This window comes from Rhinolophus ferrumequinum, chromosome 24, assembly GCF_004115265.2.
Source record: "Rhinolophus ferrumequinum isolate MPI-CBG mRhiFer1 chromosome 24, mRhiFer1_v1.p, whole genome shotgun sequence".
Taxonomy (NCBI): Eukaryota; Metazoa; Chordata; class Mammalia; order Chiroptera; family Rhinolophidae; genus Rhinolophus; species Rhinolophus ferrumequinum.
The window spans coordinates 8,248,469-8,269,658 of NC_046307.1; the positions used below are offsets into that span (position 1 = coordinate 8,248,469).

At 37.9% G+C, this 21,190-nt stretch overlaps 1 protein-coding gene across 2 annotated transcripts in view; it reads right to left on the reverse strand.

The window, feature by feature from the left end:
- Window positions 1–20,384, reverse strand: part of FNIP1 (folliculin interacting protein 1) — a 110,530-nt gene extending 90,146 nt beyond the window's left edge. Inside the window, exon 1 of one of the 2 annotated variants that reach the window (XM_033096377.1) lies at window positions 20,203–20,384. In XM_033096377.1, the coding sequence (XP_032952268.1) occupies window positions 20,203–20,294 (92 nt within the window). In that variant the 5' untranslated portion in view covers window positions 20,295–20,384. The remainder of the gene's footprint in view (window positions 1–20,202) is intronic. The other variant, XM_033096378.1, reaches the window with a different exon arrangement.
- Window positions 20,385–21,190: the final 806 nt, after the last annotated feature.

Sequence of the window (21,190 nt, forward strand, 5' to 3'; positions counted from 1 at the left end):
AAAGATGGGGGGAAAATGAAATATTTACTTTCACTAACCTCAAATCACAATTTAGCATTTCCTTCAACTAAAAGGTATGCAACGAACCGCAATGTTAGCAGTTCCTGTAACTCAGATCACCTACAGGAATCACACTTCCATCACTACAGTTGATGCAAAGACCTAGGAAAGTTGATTATGCTCATCATTACTTCAAAATGACAATATTAGATCCACTGCTACCTCTTAACAGTTAATGAGTTAATATGTAGTATGTTATCATATCGCAAATTTAACATTTTGACGACTATTTCAATGTTTTCTTTATAATCCTATGTATTTTAAGTGTTTAGAAACATTTTTCTGAGGTCTATTAATCAGGCTGCTAAACAGGCACTTGGCAAGAAAAATGAGAACCCCTACCCCTAAGGATTTTATTCTTCTCCACAGGCCCAGCACAGTGTCAAGAAGAAAAAGAAAAAGAGAGACAGAGACAGAGACAGAGAGAGAGACAGAGAGACAGAGAGACAGAGACAGACCGAAAGTGTGCTTACCAAATGAATGAACCAACACGTTTGAAATCAATTACTTAACTCCTAGGCTTTCTTTTTTTTTTAAGTTACTTTTTTTTTAAAAAAATTGGGGAATATTGAGGAACAGTGTGTTTCTCCAGGTCCCATCAGCTCCAAGTCGTTGTCCTTCAATCTAGTTGTGGAGGGCGCAGCTCAGCTCCAAAGTCCAGGCGCTGTTTTCAATCTTAGTTGCAGGGGGCGCAGCCCACCATCCCATGTGGGAATTGAACCGGCAACCTTGTTGTTGAGAGCTCCCACTCTAACCAACTGAGCCATCCAGCCGAAGCTCAGCGGCAGCTCATTGTCTTCAATCTAGTTGTGGAGGGCGCAGCTCACTGGCCCATGTGGGAATCGAACCGGCAGCCCTATTGCTCCCAGCTCTGCTCTAACCAGCTGAGCAATCCGGCCGCCCCCTAGGCATTCTTAAAACGAAGTCAAAATAGTCTTTATTTTCCAAATAGGGTAAAGGCAGTATATCAGATACGACATCTTGTTACCTCTAAAAAAATGTTTTTGGTTATAGACTTTTTTCTTAAGGTTTCCAAACTTTTATTTTTTATTTTATTTTTTTTATTTATTAAATTTATTGAGGTGACATTTCTTAGTAAAATTATATAGGTTTCAAGTGTACAATTCCGCAATACATAATCTATATAGCACACTGTGTGCTCACCACCCAGAGTCAGTTCTCCTTCCATCATCATATACTTGACCCCCTTTTTCCCTCTTCTACCACCCCCCTCCTCTCTTACCTTCTGGTTATAGATTTTTAAGAGCTCTAATTTTAAGATCTACTTTTGAGAGCTACCACCTGATGTCTAATTTTTTTTATTTCATACTTTCCCATTATTTTCTGTAAGATTTTGGAGACTTCATTCACAAAGGCTCTTTGTTATTATGAAGGAGTAATCTAGCCAACTAATAAAGGTCACTCCCAGTATAAAACGAAACCGTCCCAACACAGGTCTGCATGTTGAAGGAGGTAAGCAAGGTTAAACAACGGCTAAATATCAAGAAAAGGAAAACACACAATTAAAATTATCTAGTAATATGATTTTTCAACACTTGGAATTTCTTAGAGCCCTAGAATGTTTAGTACATATCTGAAATAATTTAAGAAACACAGTCATTGCATCTGAGAGTCCTCCCAACAAAAGCCTCTGCTTAACAAGGAGGCTGGGAAGCTTCTATAGCAAGACAGACAAGACTGACAAATGTTTTCTCATGCTCTCTCTCAGAAACTCCTGAGGATCATTAAATATCTTCTATTAATTCGTAACTTATTAATGATATTACAAAACTTTCATAAATGTCATCTAAACAAATGAGTACATTCAGATGTGCTACATATCGATTCTGTATTAAGGTATAGAGAAGGGACTGGACTCAAGTAATCTGCAAGTGTCTCAGAAGTTCTTAGTTTCACAGAAGTGTGTGTGCAAGTAAAAATAATTATGATCAAAGAAAGACTCTAATGCATAGTTAAACTACAGTGGAACATTAGTGTTTGTTTAGTATCCAGTTTCCAGTTCCAAACTACTATAAATAAGATATGAGACACCAAACAAACCTACGTAATACCAACTGGTACTAGAAGACAACAGGGCTTTTTTCCCCCTGGCAAACAGTTATTTTATTGTGCATGCTATGTTTTCAGAACACTGAATAATCTTTCCTCTGAGCTTTTAAAATTAATATGTAAACATATCAGTATATATTTAACTGAATGTTTGGACAGGAAGAAAACAAAATCCCAAAGCATCTTTCATACACAAATAAAAGAGTAAGGATAAGAAACAGTTCATTAAAAAAATAAAATACTCATCTAATCTAATAACTCCACACTGAATTTATAAAATATTTTAAGATGGCATTCTTGAGTTATCTCTGCCTGCTCTCTAGGTAAGTGCAGAATTTTATGCTAGTAATTTTAGTTTAGTTCTTAGCATTGTTAGCAAGTTGGAAAACTGAATTCAGTAAATGCATCTGAAGTATTTCTAGTCCCTGGCTTCTAAAAACATTGTCTCTAATTCTAAAAATTTAACTCCTAAGGAACTCATCACATACTCTTAAGGAAGCCAGACTACACAGTTGAGACACTCCTTACACTGCTATAAAGCCAGAGAAGAGCTAGTGGTTGTCAGTAGTTAGGAGGAGGAGAAGGGTCTGATTGCAGAAGATAGCACGGGGGAATTCTTTGGGGCCTTCGAATTGCTCAGTATAGGTGGTGGTGGCTGTGTTAGGACTGAAAATAAGTACATGTATTGGCGTGTTCTTAGCAACACTATTCACAATGGCCAAAAGGTGGAAACAACCAAACTGTCCATCAATGAGTGAATGGATAAACAAACTGTGGCATATATAGACAATGAAATATTACTCAGCCATAAAAAAGAACGAAATACAGAACCATGCTACAATATGGATGAACCTTGAAAACTGAGTAAAAGAAGCCAGACACTAAAGGTCGCATATTATATGATTCTATTTATATGAAATATCTAAAATAGATAAATCCAAAGAGACAGAATACAGATTGATGGTTGCCAGGGACTGAGGGGGAAGGGAAGGAGGAGGACTTTGAAGTCATGGAAATGTTTTGGAACTAGTTATAAATAGATAGAGGTGGTGGTTGCATAACACTATGCATGTATTAAGTGCCACTGAATTATTTACTTCAAAATGGTTAACTTTATGTTATATTCTTTTCATGTCAATACGTGTTTTACACACACATATATATATATATATATATATATACACATTACATGAAACTTCATACATAAGCAACATGGTGATAATGATGATGACACAACCGTAATGTGCTTTTAAAAGAACAGGGAGGGCATAGCGTCTGTCTTTAACATGCTTAACATTTAAGAAATATGCAGAATACCTGAACCAATCAAACATATTTTTAAAAAAAAGACTTCCATCCCTCTGTAAAAATACAGTCAAAGCATAAAAGGAAAAACAGATTTTCCTTTGACTGGCAGGTCTTGTTTGAATGACAAAGCTTAAAAACAATTTCAGCAAGCTTTGAAATCATGCCGTGTTTCATTGAAAATAATACTTAGCCGAACAATCAGCGCTAATGCATCTTTTGGAGCAAATATTATAGTAAAATAAGACCGGGTCTTATATTAATCTTTGCTCCAAAAGACGCATTAGAGCTGATTGTCCAGCTAGGTCTTATTTTCGGGGAAACATGGTAGTTAGTGACATATGACTTTGATAGTTGTGTCAAGATAAACTCACTAAAGAAAGTGCAAACCTGGCCTGTGTACAGAGCCCAGAAGCTGCTGTGTTGGCAAGAAGGGAGACCTTGTCAACCAGCACAGGAAAGGGCAACCCCTAATGGGTAACTAACCACTTCCCAATTGCCAGAGCTGAGAGAGATGTCATTGGGATCACGGCACACTGAAGGCCAGAATCTATGCCATTATTCACTCAGCAACTGGCATCTTCTGTATGTCTGTCATTTATTGTGCTAACCAGAGTACATCAAAAAGGGTCTCATACATGACCGGTAGAGTAAAAACTGGTAAAACCAATTTGGAAAACAATGTGGCAAAATCTAGTAAAGCTGAACATATACACACCTTATGACCTATAAATTCAATCCCAGGTACCTATTCAGCAGAAATGTGTACATATCTTCTCAAAAACTCATACAAAAATGTTCATTGGAAGGGAGAAGAGGAGGGGAGGGGAGAAAGGAAGAGAATGGAAGAGGGGGAAAGGGGTAGAGGAATAGAGGGGGGAGGGGGGGAGGGGGAAGAGGGGAAGAGAAATGTTGGCAAGAATGTGGAGAAATTGTAACACATGTACCTTGCTGGTGGGAATGTAAAATGATGCAGCTGCTATAGAAAATGGTATGACAGGCAATTTCTGAAAATATTAAATGTAGAATTACCATGATATCCAGTAATTCCACTTTTGAGTATATGTCCAGAAATGAAAGCAGAGAATCGAACAGATATCAGTCAATACACGCATGTTCACAGCATTATTCACAATAGCCTAAAAGGTGGAAGCAACCTAAGTGTCCATTGATGGGTGAAGGGGAAACAAAATGTACTATACACATGCAATGGAAAATTTGATACATGCTACATTTTAGATGAACCTTGAAAACATTAAGTAAGTCAGTCACAAAAGGACAAATATATGATTTTTCTTGCATGATGTTAACAAGTATTCAAGTTCACCGAGACAGAAAGTAGAATGGTGGTTAACCAGGGGCTGGGAGAGGAAGAAGTATGGGAGTTAGTGTTTAATGGGGAAGATGAAAAACTTCTGGAGATGGGTGGTGGTGATGCTTGCACAACAATATAAATGTATTTAACGCCACAGAAGTGTACACTTAAAAGTGGTTAAAATGGTAAATTTTATGTTATGTATTTTACAATAAAAAAAGATTTAATAAAAAAGTACCCTCATAAGACAAAAGGGAATTTTACTGTATGTAAATTTTTTTTTTAATTCCCTATAGTGTACTTTAACATACCTGTGGCTATTTTGTAACTACCAATTTGCACTTCTTTAATCCCTTCACCTTTTTCACCCAGTTCCCCAACCCCCCTCCCATCTAGTAACCACCAGTTTGTTCTCTGTATCTATAAATTTGTTTCTGTTTTTGCTTGTTTTGTTCTTTAGATTCCACATATAAGTGAGATCATGCGGTATTTCTTTCTGTGTGTCTAGCTTATTACACAGAGCATAATACCCTCCAGGTCCATCCATGTTGTTGCAAAGAATAAGACATCACTTTTTTTTTAATGGCTGAGTCATGTTCCCTTGTACACATGTACCACATCTTTAACCAACTGTCTACTGAGGAGCATTTTGGTTGCTTCCATGGCTTGGCTATCGTAAGCAGCGCTGCTATGAATACAGGGGTACAAAAAAAAAAAAAAATCAGAAAGGAAAGAAAACTCTCATAAGACAAAAGGGAATTTTACGGTACGTAAATTTTAAAAATAAGAAATTTAAATGTTTTTCTACTGCAAATCAGTTAAAATTCATATTATACTATAAATATTTCTCTCAAAAATTTCTCCCTTGGGGTCTGATAATTCCAAGTTCTAGCTCTGCCAATATCATTTGTGTTATCTAGAGCAAGTTATATTTTTCATATTTATATCTTCTAAAATTATACAAGCAAAAGACTTTACTGCCAAGGGAATATAAACAATAAGTATAAAATGTGAAAAACCCTATCTTGCCAATCTTTCTCCCCAGAAGTAACCACTCTCAATACTTTTGTTTCCTTGTTGACTTTTTCCTATACCTGTTCAAATAAACATGTTACTAGAAGTAACGTGCATACATTTATAAAAGAAAGCTCATATTCCATACCACCCTGCAACTTTAACTTCATGTATGTGGAAATCTCTACCAGGAAATACAGTTACCATATTCTATTTAATAGCTACACAGTATTCCAATGTATATACAGCTCTGCAGCTTTAAGGGAAACAATGTAACAAAACCACTTTTACACTATGCAAATTACATATATAAGAATTAAGTTCCTAGGGTATCTCATCAACGTTGTAATGAAATGACATCATTCAAGGACCTGCTGTATCATAATTTATTGACTAACTTTCATAATTATGGATACAGTAATAATTTAAATTGAAATAGCTTCAAATAACGCTTCAATGAGTATCAGAATATGCCTATAAGATTACCTTTGCATAAATGATGCTCTTCAAAAGCTGTACTCATATACACTTGCACAATCACAAAACAGGGCTTGCTTCACCACTTTTTTTGCCATACTACTCTTTCTAATATTTGTCAGACTGACAGCTTAGTAAATTATCTTTATTTGTATTTTTAATTATTGAGGTTAAATATCATTCAAAATGTTTAAAGGCCATTTAAAAATGTCTTCTGTGAATTTTGTTGTTTATGTCACTTGTGGAGAAAGATGTTTAATGACATTAAGTTTTATCTTCTGCGTATGCAAAACTAAACTGACACTACTTGTCTCAAAGGATGAATAAGAGGTCAAATGAGAAAATAGGAGAGTATAATTAGTGATTGGTAACTAAGGCTATATATCAAAAGTCATGCTAGAAGACTGAGAATTAGTTCCAGGGAGGTAAATCTGAAGGATTTTAAAGAGGTCCAAGTGAAGTCTGATTCTCACATATTACCAAATATATGTTCTCTTGTTAAATATATAGACAGAATCTGCCACTGGATTCAACTTTGGGGAGATTGAAAATTATACAAAAAGCAGTTTTCTATTGTTTTTTCACTCCCTAGACTGCTAAATAAAAATATTTTCAGTTTTTATGTACAGCTGAGGCTCAGTCCCAAAGCAAATATTCTTATTTACTAAGCATATTATGCACAGGGCATTGCACTTTGGCTGATTATTAGAATAAAATCTCATAATTTCTCTTTCTACATTTCAAAAACATACATAATACTACTTCAAGTAAATGGTGGATAGCATTTATTATTGCTCACTGGGAAATCCTCTCTGAACTACAACGTATCAATATAAAAGAGATACATGTTAAAACATTCTAATCATGCAAAAGTCAAAAGGTAAATCTCAACAAATGGATAAACTAGACACTCACGGAAAAAAGTAAGCTCAACACTATCTCAATTCCATATATAAAAATTAACTCAAAACGAGTCATAGACCTAAACATAAAAGCTCAAAAACTATGAAATCTCTAAAAGAAAACAGGAGAAATCTTGATCATAGGGTAGGACAAAATTTAGTTACAACACACACACACACACACACACACACACGAAAAAAACTATAAAAATTTTTAACTGTAATAAACTTGATCAAATTTAAGACTTCTGATCTTTGAAAAAGACACCAATAAAAAATAGAGGCAAGCCAGAGACTGGAGAAAATTAGCAATGCATACATACAACAAAGAACCTTTATCCAAAATATGTAAAAAAAAAAAAAAAAAAAAAAAAGTCTTGCAACTCATAACAAGAAATAATCCAATTTTAAAATGGGCAAAATAGGGCCCGCCCGGTGGCTCACGTGGTTAGAGCTCCGTGCTCCTAACTCCGAAGGCTGCCGGTTCGATTCCCACATGGGCCAGTGGGCTCTCAACCACAAGGTTGCCAGTTCAATTCGTCGAGTCCCACAAGCGATGGTGGGCTCCGCCCCCTGCAACTAGGATTGAACACGGCACCTTGAGCTGAGCTGCCTCCCAGATGGCCCAGTTGGTTGGAGCACCGGCTCTCAACCACAAGGTTGCCGGTTTCGACTCCCGCAAGGGATGGTGGGCTGTGCCCCCTGCAACTAGCAACGGCAACTGGACTTGGAGCTGATCTGCACCCTCCACAACTAAGACTGAAAGGACAACAACTTGAAGCTGAATGGCACCCTTCACAACTAAGATTGAAAGGACAACAACTTGACTTGGAAAACAAAAAGGCCTGGAAGTACACACTGTTCCCCAATAAAGTCCTGTTCCCCTTTAAAAACAAAAAATAATAAAATAAAAAAAATAAAATGGGCAAAATATTTGGACACTTTTAAAAAAAGATGTATGAACAGCCAAAAAGCATAAAAAAATAGGCTGAACATCACTAGGCAAGAGGGAAAGGCCAATAAACTACAATGAGATGCCACTATACACCCACTACAATTGCTAAAATTAAAAAGACAAATACCAAGGGTTGGTGATAACTGGAATTATCATACATTGCCAGTGAGAAAGTAAAATGGTGCAAAAACTTTGGAAAAACAGTTTGGCAGTTTCTTATAAAGGTAAACATATGCTTGCTTACAACCCAGCAATTCCACTCTTAGGTATCTACCCAACAGAAATGGAAACATGTTCATACAAAGACTTATACTGAATGTCCATAGCAGCTTTATACATAGCAGCCCCACACACTAGAAATAATCCAAATATCCATCTACTGATGTACGGATAAACAAAATTTAATAAACCAACATGATGGAATACTGGTCTTCCACAAAAAGCATCAGCTACTGAAACAAGCAGAAACATGGATGAATCTCAAAAACATTCTGCTGAGTGAAAGAAACAAGATACAAAAGAGTACATATTGTAAGGGTTTCATTTACATGACATTTTAGAATAGGCAAAATTAATCTATAGTGACAGAAAGCAGGTCAGAAATTGTCTGGGAATTAGGAGAAGTGGGGGTTGGTTACCAACTACAAAGGGATACAAGGGAATTTTGGGGGGTGATGCAAAGTCCTATATCTCGATTGCAGGGCTTGTTACACAGGTGAATAACATCAAAACTCATAAAATTATACTGTTTTAAAATGAACCCAGGACTTGTATGATGGTAAAACACAGACATGGATATGACTGTCACAAAAGAAGTGTATACTCACAGTTCCCTAAAAACAGGAGACAAGCCACACTATACCAAGCCACATGGTGAAGAACCAGGGTTGGTCAGGACTTAGAAGCCTCCACACTACAGCCCAGGAATGATATCATTCCAGCCCCTCTTAACATTTTTGTGTACATCTCCTGGTCACACATGTAAGTGTCTCTACTAGAATAGATACAACAGACTGTATAGTAGCCAGGATAGGCTAGGATATACTATGGAGAGGGAGACGAGAAGGGAGGAAAGGGAAAAAAAGGGGAAGCAAAGCAAAGCACCTCCAAGAAACCTCAAACTGCATTCAATAGTATTATAGCTAGTAACAATACTGGTAGTGTTATTTTGGAACTAATATATATGCTGTAAAATTAACCAATTAAGTAATTGTAACAATAATGTCACAATTATTGTTGGATTTTCAGCATAAAAGATGAAAATATAAACTCAAAAATGTTAAATAAAAACACTTTAAAATTTAATTTGATTTGCAAATCGTATTAACATTTACATTTCTGGAAGAAAAACAAAACATATCTCTTAGTTTTGTCCTCTGAAAGGATCTAGAAATAAGACAACCTGTGGCAAGAAATACCTCTAGGGTACAGAGAGGTCACTAAACACCATTCCTACCAAAAGGAACTGTGATCACTGGGGAAAATGACTGATGCCAGGTCTCAGCCTAAATATGCCTGGAATAGCATACTGTCGTGCCAGAAACACTACTAACATTATTTTAAAAATAATTAAAACTCCAAGCCAATCTGAAAGGACTCCCAGTGGCCAAAGACAGTTCACCAGAAAATTTAATGAATGCAATGAACTGAATCAAATATTAAGAAGACAAACCACCACCAAAACAAAAAACAAAAAAACCTCACTGGTCACCTTTAAGGTTGCTAGAACACCAAATCACTATTTTGAATATTGGTAAACAAAACACTTATACTTCCTTTCCTTTACAAGAAGTCATAAGTAGTAGATCATCTGATTTTCCAACCTTTAGTGAAACAATACAGTGGTTCAACACTAACAATTTGTTACAAATATAAATTCTTGGGGATAGAGGCCAACACTTTTATGTTTTTACTGACCCTCTCAGTGATTCTGATGCATATTAAAGTTTGAGAATCACTGAAATAATCTAGCAAATCATCATCAATAGATGCTAACACCATTAAGTACAAAGTTGATGGGCAACTAAACTGGAGGGATCAGGCCAACACCACCTGAGCCCACTGATCAATCTTAGCACCATTAAAAGTGGGACCACCAGGAGTTATGTGCTTCCTGGTAAAAGGCAAGAAGAAGTATATAGAACACTTATGAAGTAGTCTTAGGTGGCAACACCACCCCCACCCCCACCCCCACTCCCTCCCACCCCCCACACCTCTACCCCAGCACACACACAAACAACGCACACAAAAAGCAGGATCAAAATCCAATCAAGTCCCTAAATCTAACTCCCAATTTAAAGAAAATAAAGCGGAGTGAGGAATAAGATAAAGGACACAGTGAGGAAGAAACCAGTTCAAATACAAAATATGGAATATTCTACAGACAAATGAATATGTGAACCTTATCAGGATTCTACTTCAAACATCCAACTCCAAAAAGACATTTCTTAGATAATCACGGAAAACTGATCATGGCTGAATACAAAATATTAAGGAATCATTGTTCATTTTTAGAGATAATAGTAATCTTTTAGCGATTCATACTCAAGTAGTCACAAATGAAATGACAGGATGTTTACAATCTGCTTTAAAGTATTCCAACAACAACAAAAAATAACAGCATTAATATTTAAAATTAGCTGGGGGAAGAGGAAGAAACAAACACAAAAACCAAAATGTTGATAACTGTTAAAGCTGGGTGTTGTTATAGTATTCTCTGTTTAAAATTTTTCATATTAAAAAGCTTTAAAATTTTTCAGGAAATCCAGGTTAAGCAAGGTACACTGATACATTCAAATCCTGTCAAAATGACAGTAAATGAATACACACACACACACACACACACACACACACACACACCTTTAAGAGAAAGGGAATACGAGAATAAAATGTTCAAAGATAAAAAGATTTCAATAAATATTTGAAAGATGAAAAGTAGCAACTGATTTTTCAAAAACAGAAGCAGATGCAACCTAACTGTTACTACATGGGGGGTGTCAATGAGCAACTGAAAGATTTGTCCCCTCAGAATCCCTGAGAAGCCAAAGGCCTTGGAAACATACAGCACTTTGGAAGGTGGAGGAGAGGACAGGAACAAAAAGCCCATCCTTCACAGGATGTGAAGTTGGCTTTCCCTATCTTCTCTTCCTCTCACCCCTCATACAGATAAAATGTTTCTTCTCTTGGGAAACTGTCAAAGAAGCACCAGCCTCAAGGTCATTAGAGACTTCAGTGAAAGAGGTTGAGACACAGATGGCTGAAAACAAGATTAAGAAAAATAATATGAACTCTTGGAAATTAAAAATATGATAGCTGAAATAAAAATACACATAAAAATTCACCCAAAAGTAATGTTGATGAAATATCCCAGAAGTAGGATAGAAAGATGAGAGAAATTGGGAAGGGGGAAAAAAATCAAGAAACTTGAAAGATCACTACAGGAAGCTCCCCTGGAGGACTTTACTAATCAAGTTTCAGAAAGAAGTGATGAAATTATCAAAGAGATCATTTAAGAAAATTTCCCAAACTAAAATGTCTCCAGATTGAAAAGTCCACCAAATATTAGCAAATAATTTTTTTTAAAAACTAAGTACATCACTGTGAAATTTCAGAAAAAAATAAAGACAAAATTGAGAATTTCAAACGCTTCCTGGGGGTTGGAAGTTACAACTTTGACCTTCTCAGCAGCCATACTTGGAAGCCAGAAGACAATAGAGCAAAGCCTTCAAATTTCTGAGTTAAAATGATTCTCAACATTGAATTGTATATCTATCAAATTGTCAACCAAACATAAAAATAAAGACATTTTCAGACTTGCAAAGTCTTGAAAAATTTATCTCCCAACCAACCACTCATTCTCAGGAAGCTCCTGGAGGGGTATGCAAAACAAGGGAATAATCCAAGGAGAAAAAAGTCACAGAAGCCAGTCAACAAGAGATCCTAAAAACAAAAGAAAAGGTCAAAGGAATTCCCAGGAAGAAGGCAAAGGAAGCCTCCTGAGGATGCTGTGGAACAGACTATAGGGCAAGCTAGAGACGGGACAGGCAGGAGGCTCCACAAGAAGACAGGAAGGAGGAAAACATATGACTTAATCGATTATCTGATAGTTTTAACTCAGAGATAAGTTGTTTTGAGAGGTATTTTATGGAGCTGTTGAAGCATCTACAAATACCTGGCAAAGATTTAAAAGAAAACAAACAAAACAAAGAAAAGGCAGTTAACGCCAAGAAAAATACAAGAAAACATAAATATACTTGGCTCAGTAGTGAACATTTACAATACAATAATATAGCTAATCTTGATCACTTAAGGTAACCAAAAATTGTAATACTGGAAGAATGAAGGGAAAAGGGAAGGGTATGTGTGAATGTCTTGTGCATATATGTGTATGTTTAAGATCTAAATCTTTACCAATACAGAAAATTAATACATAATGTCTAAGACCAATTTTTTAAAAAATAGTCCATTCATACTATTTAAAAATATAAAAGTAAATGCTCAAATAAACAGAAAAATAATTGAAAAAGCAGTTGCCTCTAGGATCATGAGGGTTTTACTATAAGTAAATGCCTACCATAGTGCTGTTGGGCTAGGGGCAAAAAATTCAACGTGTTACATTTGAAGAGTCACATTATCACAAGTGATGCTCGGGCCTAGCTAGTCAGTCAGGTATTCCAAGGGCCCAGGAGCCAACCATGTCATAGCCGGGGCATTAACATGGGATTTTACTGTATTATGCTTAACTTATATTCAGGTATTCCTTTGAAAAAAATTTAAAATATTTAAATTATTCACAAATAATTTCTATTGTATTTCTGAATCTTATAAATGTGTACCATATGTTTAACTAGGCGTTATTCAAAATTAGTACAAAAATACAAAATCCCTACTATTTGTGAGAGTCATATCACGCCTTCATTTTATTCACCTTCATAATGTAAATGTAAATCTTTAAAAATTATATAATAGACCACAACAGAGTAGGGAAAAAGCAGGCCAAAAGCTGCAGAACCTGCCAGCTGCATCCTACAAATGAGATCAGAACTGTATAAACTGAAATGGCTCATTGTCTCACATGCTCTTGAAATCAACTCTGCCACTTTAACCATTAGGATTTGACTAGGAAGGACTAAAAGCACATGACAGTGGCAAACCACCTCCGGAGTGACTTGGAATAAAATGCTGCTGTATCAAGCGATACTCTATACTGGGCCGCGTTAGTACAAGGAAGCAGGTCCCGAGAGCTCTGACTGTGTCCCAAAGAGCTAGGTTAAACTGTTATTCCAGTTCCCCATAAAGTCAGCTTCACAATCTATAGAGTCTTGGGACCCAAAATGCTCGAATGGGAAAGGAATCCCATGGTACCCCCAAATCTGCTGTGTTCTTGAAATAAATTCCCACTACCAAAAAGAGTACATTAGTTCACTTATTCAATCTTGCATCCATTCAGCAAATACTGACTACGTCAGGGAAGACATCAGTGTATACACACACACACATACATATACATACACATACATACACACACACACACACACACACACACTGAATGTGTTAAGTAGTAAGAAGGGAAAGTATGAGGTGTTATAAGGAATATAAATGGAGGATATAACCCTTTTCTGGTAAATCAGACCACCCTTTCTGTCTTAATAAAAATCAAAATAACTATAAAATTTTCATCAGTGATAAACACTGATGCCAAATAAAAACCTGCTTGAACTACTCATTGAGTGAATAATTGCTTTAGGCAAATAACCCAAAACAGAAATATCTTTGCTAAATAAACTAAATTTTTTTCAATTCACTGACTGATTTTATTCATTCATTCACCAAATATGTACTGAATGCCTTCTGTCAACCAAGCACCAGGAATACAACACTGAACAACTTAGACAAAGGCTGTGCCCTTATGGAACTTACAATCTAGTGAGGAATATAGATTCATAAACAAGCACAAGATATAACTGCCACGATGGAGAAATACACATAGTTTTATTAGAACTATAAAGAAAGATGTGTTGAAGCTGTATTATTCCAAGTTGTATGCAAACACAGGAACCAGATTATCCTCACAAAACATCAAATAGTCTGACTCAGAACCCACAGCTAAAGGAAAAATTAGAAGACTGGAGAGGATAAACAGAGGGGTAAGGAGGTTTGGGAAGGAATTCTAACATTTGAGTGCCTCTCGTGCCATTTAATCTTCAAAACAACTAGTAGGTGCCGTGAACACTTGGGAGTGTATCTCCACCCTCCACTCCCCCATTCAGACATGCAACAAATGCACCCAACCTTTAATGACATGATACTGCTTCCCATGGTTATACATGCAAAAGCTATTGGGGCAGCGATCTGAACTCAGATCCATCACACTTAAACTACAATTCTAGAGGAGAATGAATTGTAGCATAATTGAGGAGTTTGAACTTTGTAAAAAACAAAGGCTCTGGAACTCAAATGTTCGTTCAAATCTTAATTTCATCACTTACAATGTGACCTGAAGCAAGGTTCTTAGCTTCTCTGTGCCTCCATTACATTTATAAAATAGGGATAATCAGACCTACTTTATCAAGCTATTGTGAGAATTAATGTGTAAAACACTTAGAACAGTGCTTGGCACAAAGCAATCCCCTATTAAGCTACAGGAAGTCAATGGAAATTTCTGAGTAGTTTGATCAGAATTATGGTTTAGAAAAATCAATTTAGTAGAATGGTGTAGAGGGGAACACACAGAAGTGGGAAAGTTATGGCAAATTTTCATGAAAAGAATTCAAGGTCTAAATGAGATGACAGTGAAAAATGGCAAAAACTAAGATACTGCAGAATTTGAATCAACAGAATTGAGCAAATGACCAAATGTGGCAATCAGAGAGCAAAGGGAGTAAAAAATGATCCTCTGATTTTCAACTTGGAAGAGAATGGCAGTGCCAGGAACAGGACGAGAGGACCGTGTAAGCATGACTTATAAAGAAGGTTCTGTTACAATTTATATAGGGAGTTTTTTTAAACAAGTTTTTCCTAAAAGATAATTTAAATGCAGCAGGATTTAAGACAATAATTATTATATTAGTAGGAAATGTCTAAGTTTTATAAACTAAATATTGAAGTTATATTTTCCACCTATTTTCTTTCAAAAAACATGGTTCTAAAAAAATCTAATACTACTTAGAGATGGGAAAGCAAATCAAATTAACAATAAAATATAATATTTGCATTTCTTACTGCAAAATTAGACTCATAGGACCAAATACTGATACAATAGATTGTTGGTATGTAATTACTTACAATTCTCAACTTCCCACTTTAATAAGAAAAATATGATCCCACAGGATTCTCTGTAAAGAATATTGTAACTATTGTTTCTAAGATTAAAAGGCAGAAGTTACATAGGGTAGTATTTTAAAAATAATAACCCTTGTGAATGTAGCAAATTTTTATAAAAATCACATTGAAAAAAATAAATTCTTACAGATACTGACAATATTAACAAGCTAGCTTTAAGAACTTCAGAAGCTCAAAATGTGAGATAAAATCAGACTAGTAAGAGTGAAAAAACAACTCAGCACTACAGATTGTTTCTCCTACAGAAACAGAAAACTTTAGGAAGTAATGAAGCCATTTCCTCACCTCTCACTTATTCCACATCTATCTCACTTACTCCCCCGAACACACCACCCTCAAAAGAAAAAAAAAAGAAAGAAAACACTAAGGTCACCAATTATCTCTAACTTGATAAAGCCAATAAATACTTTTCTGTTTCTCATCTCATAACACCTGTCAGCCATCAGCATACAAAACAGTTCATCATTCCATCATTTTGAAACACTTCCCTTTCTGAGCTTTACTAACACCACACACCCCTGGCTTCCCCCCATCTCTCTTGCCATTCTTTCACTGTAGACTTTCCTCTCCCACATCGACATATTATAGATTTCTCAGGGCAAAGCCCTGTTATTTCCAATTCTCGATCTACACCCTTTTCCTAGATAAGCTCATCCATTCCCTTAGTTTTAATACTGACAATAAGCCCAAATTCCTATCTCCAGTCCCAACCTTTACTGTGAACTTCAGATTTACTTTCTTAAATTGCCAACCGGACATCTCTGAGTGGGTATCTCATTGGCAATTAAAATTAAACCAAATGTCCAGAATAGAACTTTTGATTCTCTCCCTCTGCCCTCAAAATTATTTCATATATTAATTCTACAAATATTTACTAAGTATATGCTCAGGCCCTGTGCTATACACTGGCACAGTATGAACTTGTGGGAGACAGATAAGTTGTAAAAAGGGCTATGAAGGATATAAACAGTGTGTCCTGATAGAAAACAGGGAAGAGGACCGCTACTTCTGATAGGATGTTCAAGGTAAACCTCCACAGTACTATATTCTCTCCCTGGGAAAATGGTGTCCATCTAAGTGCTCCAGCCAGAAATCTAGGTATCTGTTCCCCACAGACAACTCATCAGGTGGCTCTACAGGGTTCTAACTCCAAAATACACCTTGAAGCTGAAGAGAGCGCTTAAGAAAGCAAAGAAGAGAGATGAGGACAAGTAATGACAACTGTGATAAATGTCACAGAGGGAATGGAAATGCAGTAAGCTATGGAAGAAATTCCAGTGAAACCTGACAGTCTGGGAGAAATCAGAAAAGGCTTCCTGGAATTAGGATAATTAGGATAAGCACAGACGATCACAGCAAAAAAAGCTAAACAAAAAGGTATGGAACACTATGCCAAGAAACAGGGAACAGCATAGCATGACACATCCCAGAACCTAAAACAAGTCCAAGGTGATAAAATCGTAAGAGAGGGAGAGGGAATTAAGACAAGGCCAAAGGAAGCAAGAAGTTATCAGACAAATGCGATCACATCAAAAAGGCACATAAGTTTATCTGAAGTCTCCCAATGGCCAAAAATGGACAATTTGACTATAACGGATTAAAACACATTAAACTCCAAGAGCTTATCATGATACTAATAAAATGATAATTAAAATGAAAACCTTCCCTGAACAACTCATAAATTATTCTGAAAAATGATAAAGGGAAACAATCAAACTTTTATGCTGCCTTTCCTATAGCAAACAGTAACCAAATAGGTGGTAAGAGAAAGTTCTTCCAGGAAATACAGAAAGAATTAAAGATTCAGGATATCACCATTTCAAAACCCCTAACAAGATAACGAATTCAGGCAAAAATCAACAAAAGACAGTAAAACCATTAGTGAAAAAAAAATAATTTTATAATGTAGAATAATGTTGATACCACCTGAAATCAGTAATCAGTCTTAGCATCACTAAAGTGTGAGAACCAGACATTATGTAACTCTGATGGATAGGAAGTGCACAGCAACATCTATGGAATATTTTTATTTAAAAAAAAAACAAAACTGAACTTGAATCTAATAAAGTATCCACCAGTTTTCAGGAAAGAGAGAATAGGTTACAAAGCAGTGGTTCTCAAACTTGAGCATCGGAATCACCTGGAGGGGGCTTGTTAAAACATTGCTGGGAACCAGTGCATTAAAGAAAACTATAAGAAAGCAAACAGCCAAATGGAGAATGTGGGAAATTTTACAAGAAAAATAACCCAGTTCCAACTACAAAACATATTTAAAAGGGGGAGGGAGATGTTATAAATTACTCAAGCAATGTAACTGCAAATGCAATATACAGACTCTTAAGGTTCTGATTCAAACAAACCTACTGTAAAAAGGCATTTTGAGACAATCGGGAAAATTTGAATATAGACTTAAATAATAATTAAAATGTCTGTTAATCCTCTTAAGTGTAATAATAAAATGTCTATGTTTAAAAAAAATGACCTTATGAAAATTAAAAAAAAATCAAGGCTAACGACTTGCAAAAGCCATACCATACAGGGACACTTTAAGGAGTTTGGGCCTAACCTGAATGGTTTACATGTAACTTACTGGGAGATCATCATAGTAACTTCTGGTTCCTGAAAGCCTTGTGCTAAGCACTACATTAAGTACTTTACATAACTTATCTCTTTGAATTCTTAAAATAATTGTAAAGAAAATGTTAAATTCTATACCATTTTGCCAGCTGATCTTAATCAGAATTTGCATTTTTTTAAAGGATGAAGTGTTGAAAGTGGTCTGGAGAAAAGCAAGTGTGATGGTAGAAAGACCAATTAAGAAATTGAAGCAAAAAGTTATGAGTTCCTGCTACAAACAACAAGAGCAAATGTTCATGCATTAGGACTAAAACAAAAATATGGAAAATTATTTTTTGAACAAAACGTGAATTGTCCTACAGATATTTAACTATGGAATGACCTTCTTCACCAAATTAAAATTTTTTCAAGAATTTTATTTTTAAAGCAATCAGTTTATACGTACTGCAGTTACTGGACTTACACTTAATTCTTACTTCCACTGGAAAAAGGATCATATAGTTATCTATACTGCTACTTGTCCTATCTCCCAAGGTTGTTGTGAAATAGCACGAGATAACAAATGAGAAAGTGCTTTGGCAACTCTAAGGTAGTATTACACAACTATATAGTAGACTTAACATTTTTTTAAATAGACACGAAAATGTTTTTTCACATGAATGACTTGAGACCTCTGGTAACTTGAGTACCCCAAATCAATCTTTGCCCAGAAATAGAAAGCCTTTACAATTGTCACCTTTTAAATATCCCTCCTGAACCTGCTTTCTACTGACTCAATTCACTGGAGCTGGATGTAGTATTATCTAGACTGCACTTTCATTTTTCCAAAAGAAATGTTTAAAGAAAGTCATTAGATGAGCATGGCAAGACATTTATTTCCCAGTGGGAAAGACAAAAACCTACAAACTATCTTTTACTGAGCACTTTTCCAAGATGTTCACAACTGAGTTTTCTTCCTCATAAGTTACTTAAATTACTTTCCATTTATTACTTCAATTCCACATGTATTACTGAATGTTAACTAATGTGACCTGCATTAGCAAGAGTGGGTGAATAATTTTAATACCAAAACTTTTTAAACCAGTGAAGTACAGTCATTTCTCACTTTTGCCTGTTGCAAAATTTAACAGATTCTCATTTTTTCCTACTACGACTGCAAAACTTTGATAGCTCTCTGCTGTCCTACCAAGTATGAGTGATTTGACATTGAGCCTAGCTATATAAATGTAAGTTTCCACAACGCAACAAGTATGAAGGCTGTTTGAAAGACAATCTTTTCAAATGCAGCTTGACGACTAAATTTTACCTTGAATTCTGGTTTACATTATATTAAGTCTTATAATTTTAAAGTTTTTCTACCAGCAACAGATACTGCAATAAAAAATTAACAAAAACTGTAATGACACCAAATATTTGCTATCGTTTTCAATTTTTAAATTTATTTTGCTATCGTTTTCAATTTTTTAAGACTTCTGTAGTAACAGTTCCAAGGGGATGGTTCTTTGGTCAATTCTACCGCCACGCTTCATTTGTATTTGGTCCTGCTTCAGTCCGGTCAGTAGTAACCATAATCTTTTAGGCTTCACATTTTTCCTTCAATAATATTACAGTAAGGCCGCTTGGTCTGGTAACCGCACACCTCCAATTTTAGTTTCCAGAATCCTGAAAGAACGGCACCTTGCCCACTCGCTCCTCCAGCCTTCTCTACACTCATGAAGGTTGGCCAAAACGTGCAGCTCTCTCCACACCACCAACCAAGCTGGAATGGAGCACCCAGAGGGCGACTGGTCACGGGGAGGAGGGAAGAACTCGGCCCGGAGGACGGCGGCTGAGGTCCAATCCAGCCCGCGCCCAACTCTCCCGGCCACCAGAAAGGCGTGGGGACCCTACGCTCAGGCCGCCGTGCTCGCTCCAGAGGGGCAAACCCGCGCGTGGCTGCTGAGCAGGACGTAAACAAACCGACCCGGAGGAGGGGGAAGGGGCATGGGGGGTGGGGGGTGGGGAGAGGACCTCGCTGCAAACCTCCAGCGCAGGTCCGCAGCTGCCTGGCCCCTCCCGACCGCGGCCCGGGTCCGGGTCCCGGCGCGGCGCTGCCGCGCGGCCGTGGACACCGAAGGCCCCAGCATGTCTGGAACCCGGAGCCACAAGGCCGTCGGCTCCGCGCCCCCCGCCCCGCAGCGCCCTACCTGAACACGCAATCCGGGTCCCGCGCGTCCCGACCAGGCGCGCCCAACCCGTTTCTCTTGCTGAAGAGCTTCTGGAACAGAGTAGGAGCCATGCTGGCCACAGCCAAGCCGGGGTCTCGCCTCAGGGCGCTTACTAGGCCCCCGCTCCTAGAGCCGCCCCGCCACCCCCATGGGCGCCTCAGTCATATGACAGAAATTAGTCACTTCAAACGGCCACGGCGCGCGGGGCGGGGCGCGAGGCAAAGCCGGCGTTGATTGGCTGGCGGTGAGCCGCGTCACGTGGCGGCGCGCGGAGCAGGGGGCAGGGTGGGGGCGTGGGGCGGAGCAGGCGCCCATAGGCTGGCGAGTGGATTTCCTCACGTGGCGGCTCTCGGGGCGGGGCGTGCGCGGAAGCGAGTGGAGGGGTGGGGTGGCCGGGGAAGCCAGGCGGGAACGCCCTCAGGTCCGGGTCCTCCGAGACGCTGTCCGCTGCTATCTGAGGCTACAGCGGGGTAGCGCAGGGACAACGTCAGGGACTTTGGAATGCAGAAGCCTTCTGCTCTGCGCAACCTCAACAAAACGAGATGCTTAGAGCACCACGGACCGCCAACCCTCCCTCGTCGTCCCCTCTCAGCCCCTGTGGCTTCGCACCTCCCTCCGGCGCCTGGCGCAGTCCAGTGTTCCCCGGAGCCGCTAAAGGCGCACGAGGGTTACCGGTGCGGCTGGGACAAGGCTGGACTTTGAGCCCGTGGCCACAGGCCCGCCCGCGTCGGGCCGCGAAAAGTGTGGACTCAGAGCTTGACGCGCTGGGCCGGCTCATGGGGTCTGGTGAAGGACCCTGCCAAGACACCCGCCACAGCCATGACTCCCAGCATAGATGGCCTCGACCTGCAGGCAGCTGCTCTCAGAGTTTGTGACTAGTTCCTTGAACCCTCCCTGACACTGGGAATTAGCCCCATCGCAGAATTAGCGATAGGAGGCTTAGGATTTAGGTTCAATATGAATGTGT